Source organism: Sorex araneus, chromosome 2, assembly GCF_027595985.1.
Source record: "Sorex araneus isolate mSorAra2 chromosome 2, mSorAra2.pri, whole genome shotgun sequence".
Taxonomy (NCBI): Eukaryota; Metazoa; Chordata; class Mammalia; order Eulipotyphla; family Soricidae; genus Sorex; species Sorex araneus.
The window spans coordinates 195,892,963-195,910,913 of record NC_073303.1 but is presented as its reverse complement, the minus strand read 5'-3'; the positions used below and the strand labels follow the sequence as shown (position 1 = coordinate 195,910,913).

At 53.1% G+C, this 17,951-nt stretch overlaps 1 protein-coding gene across 1 annotated transcript in view; it reads right to left on the bottom strand.

Moving 5' to 3' along the window:
- The window catches only part of HUNK (hormonally up-regulated Neu-associated kinase), a 129,462-nt gene extending 112,891 nt beyond the window's left edge, over positions 1 to 16,571 (bottom strand). The window contains 2 exon segments of the mRNA XM_055126327.1: positions 16,228 to 16,331; positions 16,334 to 16,571. Of these exon segments, the coding sequence (XP_054982302.1) occupies positions 16,228 to 16,331; positions 16,334 to 16,487 (258 nt within the window). The 5' untranslated portion in view covers positions 16,488 to 16,571.
- Positions 16,572 to 17,951: the final 1,380 nt, after the last annotated feature.

Here is a 17,951-nt window from a genome sequence, read left to right as displayed (position 1 = left end):
GCACCCCATATGGTCCTCAGAGCCCTGCCAGAAGTGATCCCTGAGCACAGAGCCAAGAGAAAGCCCTGAGCTCCACAAAGAGAACCGCTCCATCCAAAAAGGAGGGCATTCCAACCCCACTGATGTCACTTTGAGACTTGAACATAGCCTTGCAGATTTGAGAAAAAGAAACGGCAGGTGGAATGGGACACAAACACACGGACGCACACTCACACACACACACACACACACACACACACAGAGCCTTTGCCATTACTCCCAGTCAGGGCTATACATGGATGTTTCCATCCTCCCCCACCCCCCACTCACCCCCACACCCCAGTTCCAGGTTACGCCTTGCCTTCACTTCAACCTTTGGTTTCTTCCCAACTGCTAAATCAATCTGCGCCATACAACTTTCATTTGCAAGCCTCCAGGAAGAATTCTACTCTGTAGAAATGGCTTCCTTTCCTTGAGTGAACCCAGTTTTGGCCATATTTTCTGCGACATTCTTCAGATAGACCTTCAGCACCCAATCTGTAAGAGTTTTAGCCACAATGAGATGAATGGTCATCCCCAGTGTGCAAAGGGGATACCGGCCAATAAATTGCCCTGGGTGTGGCAAAACGTGGAGGACTGAATCTAGCAGACTGCTTGAGATCCAGGACGTTTCGTGTCATTGTCATTACCAGCATGATATATGATATCCTAGGTCAAAGCCAAGAGTAAGCTCCTGTTTCTTTCCTGCAGATTCTGGGTGATGCAAGAGGTCAAGAAACCCCTTGACAGGTCGTCCCTCCACCTGCCCCCTAAAACCAGGCAGCCACCAACTTTCAGAACCCAATGAGAAGTGCAGGTATGCGGGTTCAGTGATGGCAAACTCCAGGTCTCAAGGGATAGGGGATGGGCTGGTCCCTCTCATTCCCGACACCCACCTCCCCATGGTCACACTCACAAACTGCCTCTGGCTTCTACTTAAGTTCCTTAATGGCCATGATCGAGAGACACACAAAAGAATCTTTTTTTTTAATAAATTTATTTATTTTTAATTAATGAATCACCATGAGGGTACAGTTACGGATTTATACACATCTGTGCTTATGCTTCCCCCATACAAAGTTCGGGAACCCATCCCTTCACCAGTGCCCATACTCCACCACCAGTAAACCCAGCATCCCTCCCATCCTCCCCAATCCCATCTCCCCCCACCCCACCCTGTCACTGTGGCAGGGCATTCCCTTCTGTTCTCTCCCTCTAATTAGCTATTGTGGTTTGCAATAAAGGTGTTGAGTGGCCACTGTGCTCAGTCTCTAGCCCTCATTCAGCCCGCAACTCCCTTCTCCCACATGGCCTTCGACTACATTATAGTTGGTGATCCCTTCTCTGAGTTGCCCTTTCCCCAGAATGTGAGGCCAGCCTCCTAGCCATGGAGTCAACCTCCTGGTAGTTGTTTCTACAATTCTTGGGTGTTAGTCTCCCACTCTGCTATTCTATATGTCATAGATGAGTGTAATCTTTCTATGTCTGTCTCTCTCTTTCTGACTCATTTCACTTAGCATGAAACTTTCATGCCGATCCACTTAAATAAAAAATTTGTGACCTCCTTTTTTCTAACAGCTGCATAGTATTCCATTGTATAGATGTACCAAAGTTTCCTCAACCAGTCATCCGTTCTAGGGCATTCGGGTTTTTTCCAGATTCTGGCTATTGTAAACAGTGCTGCGATGAACATACATGTGCATATGCCATTTCGATTATACTTTTTTGCCTCTCTGGGATATATTCCCAGCAGTGGTATTGCTGGGTCAAATGGGAGCTCAATTTCTAATTTTTTGAGAATCGTCCATATTGTTTTCTAGAAGGGCTGAACCAGTCAGCATTCCCACCAGCAGTGTAGAAGGGTCCCTTTCTCACCACATCCTCTCCAACAGCAGTTGCTTTTGTTCTTTTGGATGTGCGCTAGTCTCCACACAAAAGAATCTTGAGCCAAGCAGCTCACTGCAGAGATTTCTCCAGATCCTAATTATCTAAAATTTTTAAATTCCTAGGGCACGTGGCCACTCTGGTGGCTACGCAACATCTTATACTATTCATAATAAGCAATACAACAGACAGTATGGGGGAGATTGTCTGCCAAAGAGGCAGTCAGTGGGAGGGTTGGGATGGGGGGAATACTGGGGACCTTGAAGGTGATAAATGTGCATTTGTGGAGGGTTGGGTGATAGATTACTGGTATGACTGAAAAATCAAACAGGAAAGCTTTGTAACTGTATCTCATGGTGATTAAAATAATAATAATAAAATTAATTAACATTCAAATTTTTAAAAAGTAATGTGGAGTTCATGCCCAATTCAATCAGCTTAATCAATGGCTGAATAAGTAGCAGTACTTATTCAGTGTTAAGTAAGTTAGTAAAAAAAAAAAAGAAAGAGAAAAGAAACCCCTGTCCTACTAATCAAATAGCCAGGAGTCTGCAGGTCACAGTAGCATACGGAGGGGCCCAGCTGGACAGCGAGTTTCCCTGAGAGTGGCCACTACGTTTGACTCCGTTAGTCTTGGGGACCTCACTCTGCCGCAGAGCTCAGAGACCAAGCAGGGAAAGACCAAGATAGGGACATCAAGGAACAAGAGTGTCTGGACAGGGGGCCGGCACAATAGTACAGTCGGGAGGGTGCTTGCCTTGCATGTGGCCAACAAGGGTTCAATCCCCGGCATCCCATATGTTCCCCCAAGCACCACCAGGAGTAATTGCTGGGGTGAAGAGGCCAGGAGTAACCCAAGTATCACACAGAGAGAGAGAGAGAAAGAGAGAAAGAGAGAGAGAGAGAGAGAATCTATCTTAGTCTGGGAAAGGAAATCACAAAGGACTGCAAAATGTTTTGGCGGTAATTTGGCTTTGGAGACTAATAGGCTTCTAAAAGGGGGAAAAAAATACGGTCAGAGACAGAATCCAAACCTCTATATATCTCCATGGGAAACATCCCCCAAAATGTATGTTTGCAAATAGCAACTTGGTCCATCTGGTATAGTGTGGCTTCATCTTTTCAGGGAAGAACTGAGGGTCCCTGAACAGATCCAGGACATTGCGAAATCCCTCTGCTTCTGGCTGGTCACCTGCCACTCTGAAAACAAGGTGCCTTCCTTACCAAGTCCCCATGGCAGGCACAGCTGTTCAGGGACTGGGGTGGTGCCAAGAGCACCCAATGGACAACCTGTTCAAACGACTCATCACACACTGGGGCATGGTTGAGAGCTGCAAGGAAGGAAGGACAGAGACAGTATTTGCAAGTCCTTTCTTGGCCACCTGGGGCATGGTCATCTAAAAGGCTGTCCCCGAGCTAGGAGGGCCCGTTCGGGATGGGAGAGGCGGGCTGAAAGTAGACTACAGACTGAACACAATGGCCACTTAATACCTCTACTGTAAACCACAACACCCAAAAGGAGAGAGAGAGCAAAAGGGAATGCCCTGCCACAGGGGCGGGGTGGGGTGGGGGGAGGACAGGGTGGGGGTGGTGGGAGGAATACTGGGACCATTGGTGGTGGAGAATGGGCACTGGTGGAGGGATGGGTACTCAACCATTATATGACTGAAATGCGAGCACAAAAGTTTGTAAGTCTGTAACTGTACCTCACGGTGATTCACTAATAAAAAATTTTTAAATAAATAAATAAATAAATAAAAGGCTGTCCTAGGAAGACCAAAGCATTCTTTGGTCCATTCAAATAACATTTACCGTGGGGTAAAGGGATCTGCTGGGAAGTAAACTCTGGTGGTGTTCGACGAGTTACCAAATACAGATGCAGAACGTCACCGATGGAGACCTGAAACATGCGTTATGTGAGAAACCAGCAGCCCCACAAGCCACAGGATCTAGAAACTTCTAAAAGTCCATCTAATCTTTGCCAAGCCTCTTCTCTGCTCCAGGCCCTCCACAAAGGGGACAAAAGTGCCTTCCTCACAGGCTGACAGTCTAGGAGGGATGTGAATAGACACACAGGCATGTAACTAAATATCACAGTCATGTAATGCCATGTCCATCTCCTTCACTGCTCCTGACGGGAAAGCTCACAGGCTGGGTGGTATAAACCCGGGAAACGCACTTCTAGGGGTTCTGGCAGCGGGGCAGCCCCAGATCAAGATGTTCTGGCGTCTGGGGTGGGTCTGCTCACCTCCCGGTCCCTAGACTGTCACAGTCCGGCTATTGAAGTCCTGGTGGCAGGGGCCAGGGAGCTTTCTGGGACTCTTTTATATGGACAGTCTTCCCATTCATGAGGGTTCTGCCTTTATCCGTAATCACCTCCCAAAGACAGACTTACATGGGGTAGAAGGCAGCTTTGGTTTTTTGTTTTGTTTTTCTTGGGGGACGGGGTTTTTGTTTGTTTGTTTGTTTCTGCGTCACACCTGGTGGTACTCAGGCCTGGTTCCTGGGTCTGTGCTCAGGGATCACTCCTGGCAGTGCTCTGGGTACCATGGTGGATGACAGGGATCAAACCTGGACCGACCAGGTGCAAGGCAAGTACCCTAACCCCTGTACTATCTCTCTGGCCCCCGGAGGCCCAGGTTCCGGGTCTAAAACCACATGGTCTGCTAAACTTTACTCAGGAGAGACCCCTGAGCACCACCAGAGGTGGCCGCAAAATCACTGTCACTGTCATCCCGTTGCTCATCGATTTGCTCGAGCGGGCACCAGTAATGTCTCCATTGTGAGACTTGTTGGTACTGTTTTTGGCATATTGAATACGCCACGGGGAGCTTGCCAGGCTCTACCGTGCAGGCAAGATACTCTCAGGAGCTTGCCAGGCTCTCCGAGAGGGGCGGAGAAATCAAACCTGGATCAGCCGCGTGCAAGGCGAACGCCCTACCCACTGCACTATCGCTCCAGCCCTAGAATATAAACAAAAAATAAATTGGCACACTGGAAATTAGTCTAGACATCTGGACCTTGGGAGCTGGGGATACAGCTCAGGGGCAAAGTCTCCCAGGTCTGAGGCCCTGGAATGGATCCCGGCACTCCCCCAAATCACATAAACTCTGGAGTTAACAAAAACATTCCAAGGTTCGGTCCTAACCCTAGTACCTCCCACCCACATGATCTTATTTGGGACACCTGGTCTTTAAACAAAGAAGGGTGAGGGTAAAAGGTGACAGGGGACAGTGGCAGATGTGAGAGTGCAACCATGCTGACCTCTAAGATCCCAAGAGTAGGGCCAAGGGTTTACTTCCCTGTACCACAATCTAGAAGGCTTCTCAGTGTAGGAAGTAGCCCAGAGGGACCTACGACACATTCTAACACACAGACAACACTTGATTTAAGGCATTTTGAGTTGAAGAGTGAAAACTTTTTTTAAAAGTCTTCCAGGGGCCAACGAGATAGTACAGCAGGTAGGACTCTTGCCTTGCACACAACAGACCAAGGGTCAACCCCGGACATCACATGTGCTCCCCCAAGCACCACCAGGACTGATCCCTGAGGCAGAGCCAGGGGTAAGCATTGAGCATCATCAGGTGTGACCCCAAAACAAAACCACAAAAACAGTTTTTAAATGGCTAGAGCAGTAGTACAGTGGGTAGGGTACTTGGTTACACAACATCCATCAGGGTTCGAACCCCGGCATTACATATAATCTCCTGAGCCCTGCCAGGAGTGATCCCTGAGCAAAGAGCCTGGAGTAAAGTAAGCCCTGAACACTACCGCATGTGGCACAATTCCCACCAACCCCAACCTCCAAAATGATCAAAAACCTGGAAAGAAAATGAAAGAATGGAAATTAACAGTGAGCAAAGATACAGTGAAAGTTGCTGGCCTCAGGAAGCTACGCTCAACACACTCGCAATACAGAGAAACTACAAGTAAGACACCACATTGTTGCTACCAGGTTGGCAAGGAGCAAAAAGCGAGTCCCGAGTACTGACCAAGAGGTGGAAGACCCAGCGATGTGGCTCCAGGCCCTGCCTTGCTGGCACGAAACTGAGCCTAAGGCTCCTGCCCTGCCCCACGGCGCTAAGCACAGTGACATGTGCCTCCTCCAGACACGCAACCGCAGCAACAAAGGGAGAGGAAGGGGAAGAGAAAGGAATGGGAACACAACCACACGGTGAGTCCACGTGACGAGAGACTGAGACAAGGCGAGTTGGCAATGCTCTCCAGCTAAAACACTCACTCACTGACTCTCCAGACCCACGCCTCCGAGTGTCTCCCTCTGAGACTCTGGGAACAGGAAGAACATGACCAAAGAGCAGGTATCTACTGCAGCCTGGCTTGGGAATAACAAAAAAATATATTTTTAAATCCAAGTGAGGCTTGCTCTTCAAGCCCATAAACACATATCTCACTTTGCTTGTCTCTTTTTATCCTTGCTTGCTTGTTCTCTCTTGAACACATATTTTTTTTTCTTTTACCTGCTCACATTTGTTTGGTTCAATAAAAACTACCTACACAAAAATTTTATATATATGTATATAAATATATATATACAGACATTACTGGTGCCCACTCAAGCAAATCGATGAGCAATGGGATGACAGTGACAGTAATATATATATTACATATATATAATATTTATTATGTAACACTATATATATGTGTATATATATATATGTATATATATCCAAGCGAAATGCCCCTTCTGTAGTTGTCTTCATTCCTCCAGTCATTCTCATTGACTTAACCACCAAGGAATGGCTAAGTAAATATGGGTATGTTCAGTGAATACCATTCAGAAATTAAACAAACAAACAAAATACAAAGCAAGATCAGGTATGCAGCTCAGCGGTAGAAACTTTGCCTTGTCCATGGGAGGCCCTGAGTTCCATCCCCTGGACCACAAACACAGGACAAACAAACAAATAATAATAATTTTTTTTTTTTAAAAAAAGGCAATGCTGTTGTCATCTAGAGAAAGGACATTCAAGACATACTGCACTGGGGGCTGGAGCAATAGCACAGCGGATAGGGCGTTTGCCTTGCACGCGGCCGACCGGAGTTCGATTCCCAGCATCCCATATGGTCACCCAACACCGCCAGGAGTAATTCCTGAGTGCAGAGCCAGGAGTAACCCCTGTGCATTGCTGAGTGTGACCCGAAAATCAAAAAAAAAAAAAAAAAGACATACTGCACGGTAAGTAAAAGCAAGTGACTGAACAGCCGGCATGGTGTAAAAACGCATCTTTCGTACCCACACAACGACAAAGATCGTGTGTCTGACTGTGTGCATCACAGTCTTTCTGGAAGGAGACTCAGGAAAACAGAAACCAAGCAGGGTTATCTCTGGGGATCGCGCAGAGCCCTGGGGAGGGGGAGGGGACAGAATGTCCTCCCGCTGCCCTCTTAGAGCCTTTCCAGTTTAGATCATGGGCCTGAGTCGCCCACATGCCAATTTAGCCCAGTGGCCATCCACAATACACGAGACAGCCCAGGTGCAGAAGAGCCCAGTGATTACCAGGGCAGACTCAGCTTTGTGGAAGAGGCGGTGACCCAGGAAGCCTGGATGTCCCGAATCACAGCTGAGCTGACAACCCTCCCATCTGGCACAACTCCTTCCCCAACCTCCCTGCAGCTCGGGACTGATGGCGGGAGGAGGCTCTCTCTGAGGGAGCACCACCATCTCTGGTTGACAAGCCCGCCAAACCGTTGCCAGCAAGAGGCCACGTGGTGGACACGCAAGATCCCTTGTTTCCGATGAAGACTGCCTGGCTGCTCCCTACCCACACGCCCTCACTTCCAGTGGCGGCCAGTGAGCTACTCCGTCACTTCCAGTTGACATTCTCAGCCTGTTCCCTCATCTTCTATTAAGCACAGCGATTAGGTTGGCATGGTGGGTGCGGAAACTTGCCCAGGTGAAGACTCTCAGACAGCAGTGGACATAAGGCCTTCGGCTGGGCCATCTCACTTGCCTAGAAGGGGCTTTGTTTGACCCTGAATCAGGATCCAACTTCTCTCTTCACCTACTGTTGCCCCTCTGCTTCCCCTCCCAGCTCTTGTTGGGCCTGAATCGACTGACTTGTGTCTCCCATCTGTTGCCTCCGATGCCCAGGAAACCATCTGCAACACAGTGCTGATGATCCAAACAAAGATTTGTGGGTAGAACGGAGCCCCGTGAAAAGAGGGGTTCACCTCCTCACTCGTGGTATATGGGTATGAGCTCTTTTGGGAAATGGGGCTTTTACCCAGGTAGTCAGATGCAGAGGAAGGCCTGCTTTGACGCTAAACCCCAGTGCTATGGGATCCTTAGCAGGAGGATACATACATAAGGCTCGGGGACAAGGACCGACAGACAGGGCATAGATTGGGGTACTATGTGCCTACAAACCAAGAAATGCAAGAAATGGCAAAGCCCAGAATTTGCAAGTGACAGGACAGATCTTCCACGCGTCTCTGGAAGGAGCTTTAACTAAGCTGACACCTTAATTTGGAGCTTCTGGCCCCAGGAGTGGAAGGAGACTGAATTCTGAGACTGTAGGTCATTCAGTTTATGACTGTATGTTCCAGCAGCCCTAGTGAAAAGGAAGAAACCATCAGAGGGGAGATCTACTCAGAGAATCGTTCCACCTGGTCAGTGTAAGTAAGAACATCACCAAAATGGGGGCTGGAGCAATAGTACAGAGGGGAGGGTGTTTGCCTTTACAGGTGTCTGACCCAGGTTTGATCCCCAGCATCCCATTTGGTCCCTTGAACCCTACCGGGAGTGATCCCTGAGTGCAGACGGCGTAAGCCCTGAGCACCACTGGGTGTCCCCCCGCAAAAGAAAATAAGTAAGTACTACCAAATTGGTTCTCAACACTCGCCCCCCCCCCCGACACACACACCACCACCGAGGGTACAGGGAGCATCTCAACAAAAATGCATAGTGGGGTAGGAGAGAATGCAGTGGATAATGCACTTGCTTGCATGCAGCCAACACAGATTCGATCAGGGGCTCCTCCGAACCCCACCAGGAGTGATCCCTGAGTGCAGAGCCAGAAGTAAGTCCCAAGCAGTATTGATTGTGGCTCCCAAACAAACAAAACAACCAAAAAAAAAATAAATTAATTAATGAGGGCTGGAGTGATAGCACAGCGGGTAGGGCGTTTGCCTTGCACGCGGCCGACCCGGGTTCGATTCCCAGCATCCCATATGGTCCCCTGAGCACTGCCAGGGATAATTCCTGAGTGCAGAGCCAGGACTAACCCCTGTGCAGAGCCAGGTGTGACCCAAAAAGCAAAAAAAAAAAAAATAATTAATCTCCAAAAATCACAAAACCTGAGAGCACCGAAGACTAACTTAGAAGAAAGGGAAGCCAGAGCTCTCTCCGGGCTGCAGCAGCCTGCCCGGGTCCCGGCCAGCAACTGCGACTCCACTCAGTGCCTGCTTGTCACCTTATACCCAAAGAGTGTGAAATCCAACTCAGGTGAGCACCTGGCAGTGGCCCGAGCCCAGGCTGAGTAAAGAAATAGGTTGCACCATTTGCTAAAAGAAGGCTGGGGATTATTTCTGAGTTCCATGGACTTCTCTATTTGGATGTTGGGGTGATGCACGCAGCTATGCCCAGGAGACACTCCTGGCAAGCCCATATGGGACGCCGAGCGAGGATCGAACCTAGGTCGGCCATGTGCAAGGTCAGAGCCACACCTGCAGTGCTAGCACCCCAATTCCTCTATTTCAATCTGACCAGGAGAACAGGTCACTCAGCGCTGATGAACAAACCAGCCTGGTGGACAGTCCGAGGTAAATGATAGTTGATGCCCACACACCAGCCTGTGGTGCAGACACAAATGCCACTCCCCAAACCTGGGCAGATAAATCCAGAGGCAGAGGAGCACCACGTGGAATGCCAGTCGAGCCCAATCCCTGCGCGAGAGACCCAACACTTGCAGAGGAAACTTAGGATGTCCTTGGGGGAGGGAGAGAAGGGGACAGAGTTTGCTGGGGTACTGAAAGTACCCTTTGAAGTCCACGTAACCCGCAATCAGTGAACACTAAGACTCACAGGGTTCCTGCCTGTCAAAACACACTAAGATTACCTTGCAGATTTCTCCATGTCAGTTTCTGTCATTCCCACTGAACTTGGCGCAGGGCAGGAAGTTCACAAAGAATGTGCCCGCTGCTGCAGCCTCGGAAATTACAGGCACTGCCGTGTCACACATCACACGCTGAGCAGGTGCTTTTGCCAAACGCCTCCTCCTTGCCAAGAAATCCCTGCTGAGGATTAATCGGAATTTCCCGTTCTCTAAGTATTTCATGCTCCCCGGAGTTATTACCCCTAAATTTCTAGCACTTAAGAAAAGAAGAAGAAGAAGAAGAAGGAAAAAAAAAAAGCAGGATTTAGCACCTGTTTGTTTCAGAAATACTTGCTAAAAACAGCTCTGCCAAAAGGCCACCTCTAAAATTAGTCATATTTCCTGCTCCACAAAACATAGTAAACGGTATTTTTAGTAACTCCACTCCAGGTACCTGGCTCAGTCGTGCTCAAAACATAATTATTGGCAACTTACGAAGCAGGCAAACCTTCCCTTTTAGCCCCAAAATAGCTTCAATGAAAATGATGATTTTTCCCCCCTTCTTTTAGAGAGGGTTAGAACAAGATCTTGAAACATCTTAACCGATCACTTGAGGTAGCCAACTAACTCTATCTCAGACTTCAATCACAAAGGAGAGGAAGGCGTTATTCATCACGCTTCCAGTTCTATGGCTTTGTCTGCCTGGAAAACCAGCTGTGGCTGAGCTCCTGCCGCAGTTTTCTTTATCAGCCTTTCCAACTACCGTGTCTCACAGGAACCGTGGGGAAGAGTCCAAGACCACAGATTCTGCTTTCCCTGGGGGTGGGAAATGAGTAAGGGCACAGCACCCCGCTTTGCTCCATCTTCCTGTCATTGCCACCTATTCACGGGGCTCCGCGACCTTGCACTCCATCTCAAAACCACAGAGGGAGGGGCTGGAGCAATAGCACAGCGGGTAGGGTGTTTGCCTTGCACTCGGCCAACCCGGGTTCAATTTCCAGCATCCCATATGGTCCCCTGAGCACCGCCAGGAGTAACCCCTGTGCATCGCCGGGTGTGACCCAAAAAGCAAAAAAACAAACAAAAAAAAACACAGAGGGAGATACTTTTCAAAATCTGATTCTGGGATTGCTTGCCTTGGTCTGATCATCATCATCATCACTGTCATCACTGCCATCCCGTTGCTCATCGATCTGCTCGAGCGGGCACCAGTAACAGTCTCCACGGTGAGACTTGTAGTTACTGTTTTTGGCATAGCGAATACGCCAACGGGGAGCTTGCCAGGCTCTGCCATGGGGGCGAGATACTCTCGATAGCTTGCCAGGCTCTCCGAGAGAGATGGAGGAATCGAACCCAGGTCGGCTGCGTGCAAGGCAAACTCCCTACCCATCACTCCAGCCCGTCTGATCATCAATGTATACTTATTCAGAGACACAGAGCCCAGGCTGAGAACTGACCCAGCAAGACTTTCACAGGTTCCAGTTTCTTTCAGTTTGATTTGATTTGGGGGCCACACCCAGCAGTGCTGGAGGCTGCTCCCAGGTCTGTGCTCAGAGGTGGCTCCTGGCAGTGTTTGGGGAATGGTGAGCCCAGTGCATTGATTTTTTTGGGGGGGAGGAACCATATCTGGGGGTGCTCAGGCTTACATCCAACTCTGTGCTCAGGAGTCACTTCTGGCAGGGCTCAGGGTGCCAGGGATCTAACTCGGGCCATGTGAGGTCCCGCCTATAAGGCAAGTGCCATCTATCCCCTCTGCACTACCGATCACTTCCACCCCCCGAGTTATTTCTTTTTAAAGCCCCATCGCAGAGACCACACCGCTCACAGCCAAAGGAAGATAAAATGAAGTGTTGTTCACCCCACCCACCTCGCCTCTCCTGCAGTGATTTTTTTTTTTATTTTACAAGCAGTAAAAGGGCCCTGATTCAAATGACTTGCAAACAAACCCTGAGGAAAGGCAGAGGAAAAGCAGGCGGGCCGCGCACCGTCCTGCAGGGCCAGGCCGTGGGAAAGGAGGCCCGAGATAAGATAGCACTGGGGCCCGGGAGTGAAGAGGGGGGCGAGGGGGGCCTGGCCGCTCTGGCCTCTGCACGCAGTCATCATTCCCAGCAGGCCGTGAAGGATGTGGCCCACAGCTTTGGGGAAATATGCACCGTGTCCAAACGCAAGACAGACCCCCCAGGCGCCCGAAACCAGACGTACTTCTGACCTGCGTACACATCACCCCAAAAGGCAGAGTTGGAGACTCCTCCTCCCCTACACACACACACACACACACACACACACACACACACACACGCATGCGCGCGCGCACGCACGCACACACGCACACACATACATTTTCAGCTTTTTCATGAACCGATTTTCCACAGCTGTCCTGGACCGCTCGCTTCATGGTGGGGACAGATATCTACTTCTCACTAGAGTGTTGATACTTTCTTTCCCCTCCTGCTCAGGCCTGTATGTGGGGAGGGCGGGGGGCCATGGGGGCAGCACCCCCAAAGATGCCCAGGGTTTACTCCTGGCTCTACATTCAGGGATTACTCCTAGTAGGGCCCTATGGGGACATACGGGGTGACAGGAATGAATCTGGGTTGGCTGCATGCAAGGGAAGCACCTTACCCCCTGAACTATCTCTCTGGCCCCAGGTCCCTATCATTTCTTTTTTTAAAGGAAGAGCTTGGGGGCCGAAGCAATAGTACAATGGGTAGGACGCTTGCCTTGCACACAGCCAACACGGGTTCAATCCCTGGCATCCCAGAAGTGATTCCTGAGGCAACATCAGGAGTGACCTCAGAGCACCGTCGGCTGCCCTCCCCCCCCCAAAAAAAAAACAAAAATAAATAATGGAAGAACTTTATCATCACATATGCACCCCAAAAGTGGGGGAGACAGGCCTCCCTGAGCCAGCTGCTTCACACACACTATTTCTCTCCTTTGGTCCTGTGGTCCCGTTCCCAGGTCTCTGCTTGCTCTACTTACAGCTGTGAGCTGAAACCACCCCAAGGCTGCAAAGAGCAGGAGGTAGCCTTGGCCATCCCTGGGGCCTCGGTAAAAGAATATCCTAATTGAACAGGATGTTTCTCGGTTACACACAGGCACACTCGCCCCCTCTGCCCCACCCCCCTTTTTATTTTCTTTTTTTGGCTTTTGAGTCACACTCAGTAGTACTCAGGACTTCACTCCTGGCTCTGAGCTCAGGGACCGTTTCTGACGGGGCTTGGGGGACCCTATGGGATGCCAGGGATCAAGATCAATTCCGGGGCACCGAGCCTGCTGTACTATCGCTCCGGGGAGGGCCCCTACACGCCCCCAGTTATTTAATCGCTACCATCTGGCAAAGCCCAAATCTATCAGTTAAACATGAAAGGTGTTGGGACTGGGGAGATAAATGCTTTCCGTGACGCCACCTTTAAATGAAAACTGGCAATTAAGAGAATGAAAATCTAGATTTCTCCGGGACGGGACGCTGCTGGCATCTCCTCTCCATCGCTCCCAGACCACATTAGGGCGAAAATCTCCCCATCTGCCCCCACCTCCTCCTCCTCCTCCTCCTCCTCCTCCTCCTCCTCCTCTGAAACCTGGAGTCCAGCTGAATAATTTCACACCCAATTAATGCTCTGGGCTCCGGGCTCCACAGAGAAGGTGAGAGGCATCACTTAAGCTGGGAGAGGGGCAGAAGCACCCTGAGCACCTCACATAGACCCCGTCTGAACACTGACCCACGCAGAAGCAGAGAGCAAGCAGCCGAGGGGCTGAGTGCTGGGGGCCATCAAGGCCAATGGGGGGCGCAGAAAGGGGGGCGCAGAAAGGGGGACAGTGGGGAGAAGACGCAAGGAGGGAGCCCCGGGAAGCCGTTTCCCTGCTGCTCTTCCTCTGCTTTTAAGCAGAAACACCCAGATTGAATCCTATACTCACAGTTTGGGGGGGTGGGGGTGGCTACACCTCAAGGTGCTGGGGGTGGGGCCCAGGGGAGGAGGGGGCACGCTCCTGCACACCAAGCACAGGTTCCAGCCCACTGCGCTATTTTCCAGGCCAATGATCCTACCCTTTATTTATTTATTTATTATTTATTTATTTATTTATTTATTTCCTTCCTTACTTATTTACTTATTGGCATTTTGGGTCGGGGTTACTCCTCCTGGCTCAGCACTCAGGGGTCACTCCCAGCAGGCTTGTGAGGGACCCCATGGGATGCCGGGGACGGATCCGCAGTCATCCACGTGCACGGCAAACACCCTACCCACTGTACTATCGCAACTGCCCCCCTTCTACACTTTAAAAAAAAATACATTTAAAAACCACAACCTTCTACAGCCCAGCCAGCAGGAATTTACCCAGGGAAGAGACATATGCACTGTAATTAGCAAGCCGGTGCCAGGAGCGCCCTGCCGGGAGGGAAGGAGGCGGGGCAGGGGGGGGGGATCTGCGTGCCTGTCAGCCACTGCAAACCCAGATGTGCACCGGGTTTCGGCTCCCTGGAACTGCAATGGCTTCTGGAGGTTCTTCCCTGAGTTTTGCTCTTGCTTGTCCTTAGAGGAGTTTCTCAACTCTGTGAGTTCATCCCCAACTTTCCCTCCCCTCCCCCTTTTTTGGCGTAGTGATTGTAGCCTTTTTTTTTTCTTTTTGCCTTCTCCTCCCAGCCTTCCAGCTCTAACCCCATTTCCCCCAGAACACAAAGGGGCACCCCACCCCAAAGCACTGCAGCAATAAAGGACAAATGACAAAAGGGGTGGAAACTTGAACCCTAGTGCAAGCAGCTCCAGTAAGAGAAGTAGGAGGAGTTGGAGAACTGGACGGGGTGAACCCAGGGACAAGCAGGAGGGGGTGCCAGGGGCCGCGAGGCCCAGAATTTCAGGCAACTCCCAGATGGGGCCGGGACCCACGGCAGGAGAGAGAGGAAAGAGAGACTTCCATGGTCGTCCCTCCCCAAAGGGCCACCCAAAGGGGCTCCCCCAGCCTGGGAAGGGGGTACTTGGTCCGGGGTGTACTGACGGAGCTCCAAGCTTGGGGCAATGCGGGGCCAGAGTCCTAAGGCAGTGGGTGGGGCGTTTGCCTTGTGTGCAGCCACCCCGAGTTCAATCCGCAGCATCTCTATGGGCCCCAGAGCCCACCAGGCGTGATTCCTGAGTGCCAGGGCGGAGGTAAACCCTGAGCACAGCCTGGTGTGTGTAGCAAAAAAAAAAAAAAAAAATGCTTGAGGCAACTCACAATTTGGGAGTGTTGGGAGTGACCCAAAGCCTGGCCGACCGACTCCACACCCTGAAGGAAGCCACTCTTTCTTGGGGTTCTTCTTACCGGTCTAAGTTACAACTCCCTGCCAGCTTGCTAGAATATTCGACCAAGCAGCCGCTCCAGGTGCTGGGGGAGAGAGCTTGGGCGCCTTGCTGGGCTTTCCCCATACCTGGGAAGATGAGAAGGGGCTGCGGAGAGCCAGACCTGCCAGACCAGGGTCCTAAGCTGGGAGGGTGGGGCGGGCGGTGGGGTGATCTCCGTGGAAGTGGCGGGTAGGTGGGGAGGGGGGAGAGGCCTGGGTCTGCAAACCTGGAAAAACTTTCCAGGCCGCCCCAGGTACCCGGTGGTGGGAAATATCCCGGAGTCTCAGCCTGTGCCCTGAGTCCCGGCAGGGATTGGACCCTCCTCAACGAGGCGCGCTCTCTCTCTCTCTCTCTCTCTTCTCTCTCTCTCTCTCTCTCTCTCTCTCTCTCTCTCTCTCTCTCTCTCTCTCTCTCTCTCTCTCTCTCTCTCTCTCTCTCTCTCTCTCTCTCTCTCTCTCTCTCTCCCCCCTTCTCTCTCTCTCTCTCCTTCCCTCTCTCTCTCCCTCTCTCTGTGTCTGTCTCTCTCTCTGTCTCTCTCTCCCTCTCTTCCCCCGCCCTGCTGTAGCCGAAGTGGCCCCCAGAGCCCGACCCCTGGAGCCCCCCAACGTCCGCCCCCAACTCTAATCCCCCCTGCACCAGTGTCCGCTAGGCGGCGCCCTTTCAGGAGCAAAAAAAAAAAAGAAAGAAAAAGAAAAAAATTTTTAAAGCAAGAAAAAAATGCTGCTGGTGTCTTGGGGGAAACCTGCACCCCCGTGGGTGAGACTGACCCCAGATCACCCCACGCGAGAGATCAGGCACCGCGCGCGCAGTCCGTGCCCACCTCCTGCAACCCGAACGGAGTCAGGGATGGGATGGGGGGGATGGAGGTGGGCGCCCAGCTCGCTCTGCAGCCGGACTCCCCGGACAGTGCTCCCCGCGGGTTCCCCCCCCCGCGACCCCCCCGTCCGGCTCACCTTCTCTCCGGTGAGCACGTGCAGCCCCTCGCGCACCTTGGCGAAGGAGCCCTCGCCCAGCTTGCGGCTGCCGATCAGGTAGTTGCCCACGCGCTTGTGGTGCTGAAGTCCGCAGCCGCTCGCGGGGGCACGCCGCTCACCCAGGCGGGCAGGAAACTTCCCTCGCAGGCCGCCGCCGGCCGGGCCGCGTCCTCGGCGCCGCCGCCACCGCCGGGCGCCGCCGGCTCGCCCAGGAGCCCGTCCCCCGCCGCCGCCGGCATCGCCTCGCCCGCGCCCAGCGCGCAGCTCCCGGCCGGCTCCCGCGCGCGCGGCTGCTGCTGCTGCTCCTCCTCCTGCTGCTCCTCCTGCTCCTCCTGCTCCTCCTGCTCCTCCTCCTCCTCCTCCTCCTTCTTCTCCTCCTCCTCCTCCCTCCTCCTCCTCCTCCCGCCGCCGCCCGGGGCTGGCCCCGCCCGGCCCGCGCCTCCCGCGCGCCCCGGGCCGCCGAGCGCGGCGCGCAGACAATAGCGGGCGCCCGGGGAGCCTGCGGCTGAGGGTGGGGGGCACCGAACCGCACCCCCACCCCACCCCCCAAGAAGTTCCTCTTTACGGGTCTCTCGGAAGCCCTTTTCCGACGCCGCGATCCCGGGCGCGGGGCCGTCCCGGCGGCCGCTGACAGTCGTCCCGCGGGGTCGGGGGCGCTGTCCGGGCCGCCGCCAGCCGGGGGTCGTGGGGGGGGGGTGGCTCCTTAGCGGGGGGCCCGGCGGCCGCTCCCCGGCCTGGGCAGCGCGCGGCGGGCGGCAGGCGCCCCCTGGAAGGCGGCCGAAGAAAGCTCCATTCACAGTTTGAAATTTTTTGCAGGAAATTCAATCCGGCGGCGGGCGGCGGAACAGAGGCGAGCTCGCGGTGCGGCCGAGCACTTTCAAATCCCGCCTGGCCCTCCTTCCCCGCGCGCCGCTGCCAAGCTCGACCCTCGGCGCCGAGGGGAGGGCCCGGGCGGGAGCGGCCGAGTGGGCGGCGGAGGAGCCCGCCGAGCCAGCGCCAGACTGGGGGGACCCCCCGCGCGGCCCCGGTAGGCGCGCGCTCCCGGGCCAGGCGGGAGCACGGGAGGGAGACGCTCGTGCAGCCCCCGTGGACCGCGGGGTGGGTGTTCGGTGTCCAGCTCGGGGCCTAGCCCACGGTGGGGGGGCCCTCCTGGCCCCTGGGCGGTGGGATGGAAGAATGGTTGGATGGATGGATGGGTGGATGGATAGATGGATGCACGGACGGGCGGACGGAAAGACGACGCACGCGTGCAGGCTGGGGAGGTGGCGGGGTTCGCACGCAGACCCGATTGCTGGCTTTGGAGGAGGAGCCGGCGCCTGGGTGATAGTAGCTGCGGCGACGTAGGAGCGTGTGCGGCCTTGGTGCGTTTTACACCTTCCTAGCCCGGCGTTGAATCGCGGGCGAGAGTGGCTGGGGGAGCGGGGGCGCACCCGCCTTCTCCCTCCTCCCCGAGGCTTTGTTCTGTGCGCGCCCAAGCTGCTCGCCCGGGTAAACAGTGTCGCTGCCCTGCGAGTCGGGAGCAGCTTCGGGATAATCCACTATTCCCGTCGTCCCCCCCCACACACACACACACACACTCACACATCGTCTTAAAACGCCCCAAAGAGGAACATGGGGAGGGAGAGTGTGGCGAGGGAAGAGAGGTCGGCGGAGGGACGGAGCCGCTTTGCAGAAGGCTACCTGTTGCGAAGCCTGGTGCAAAG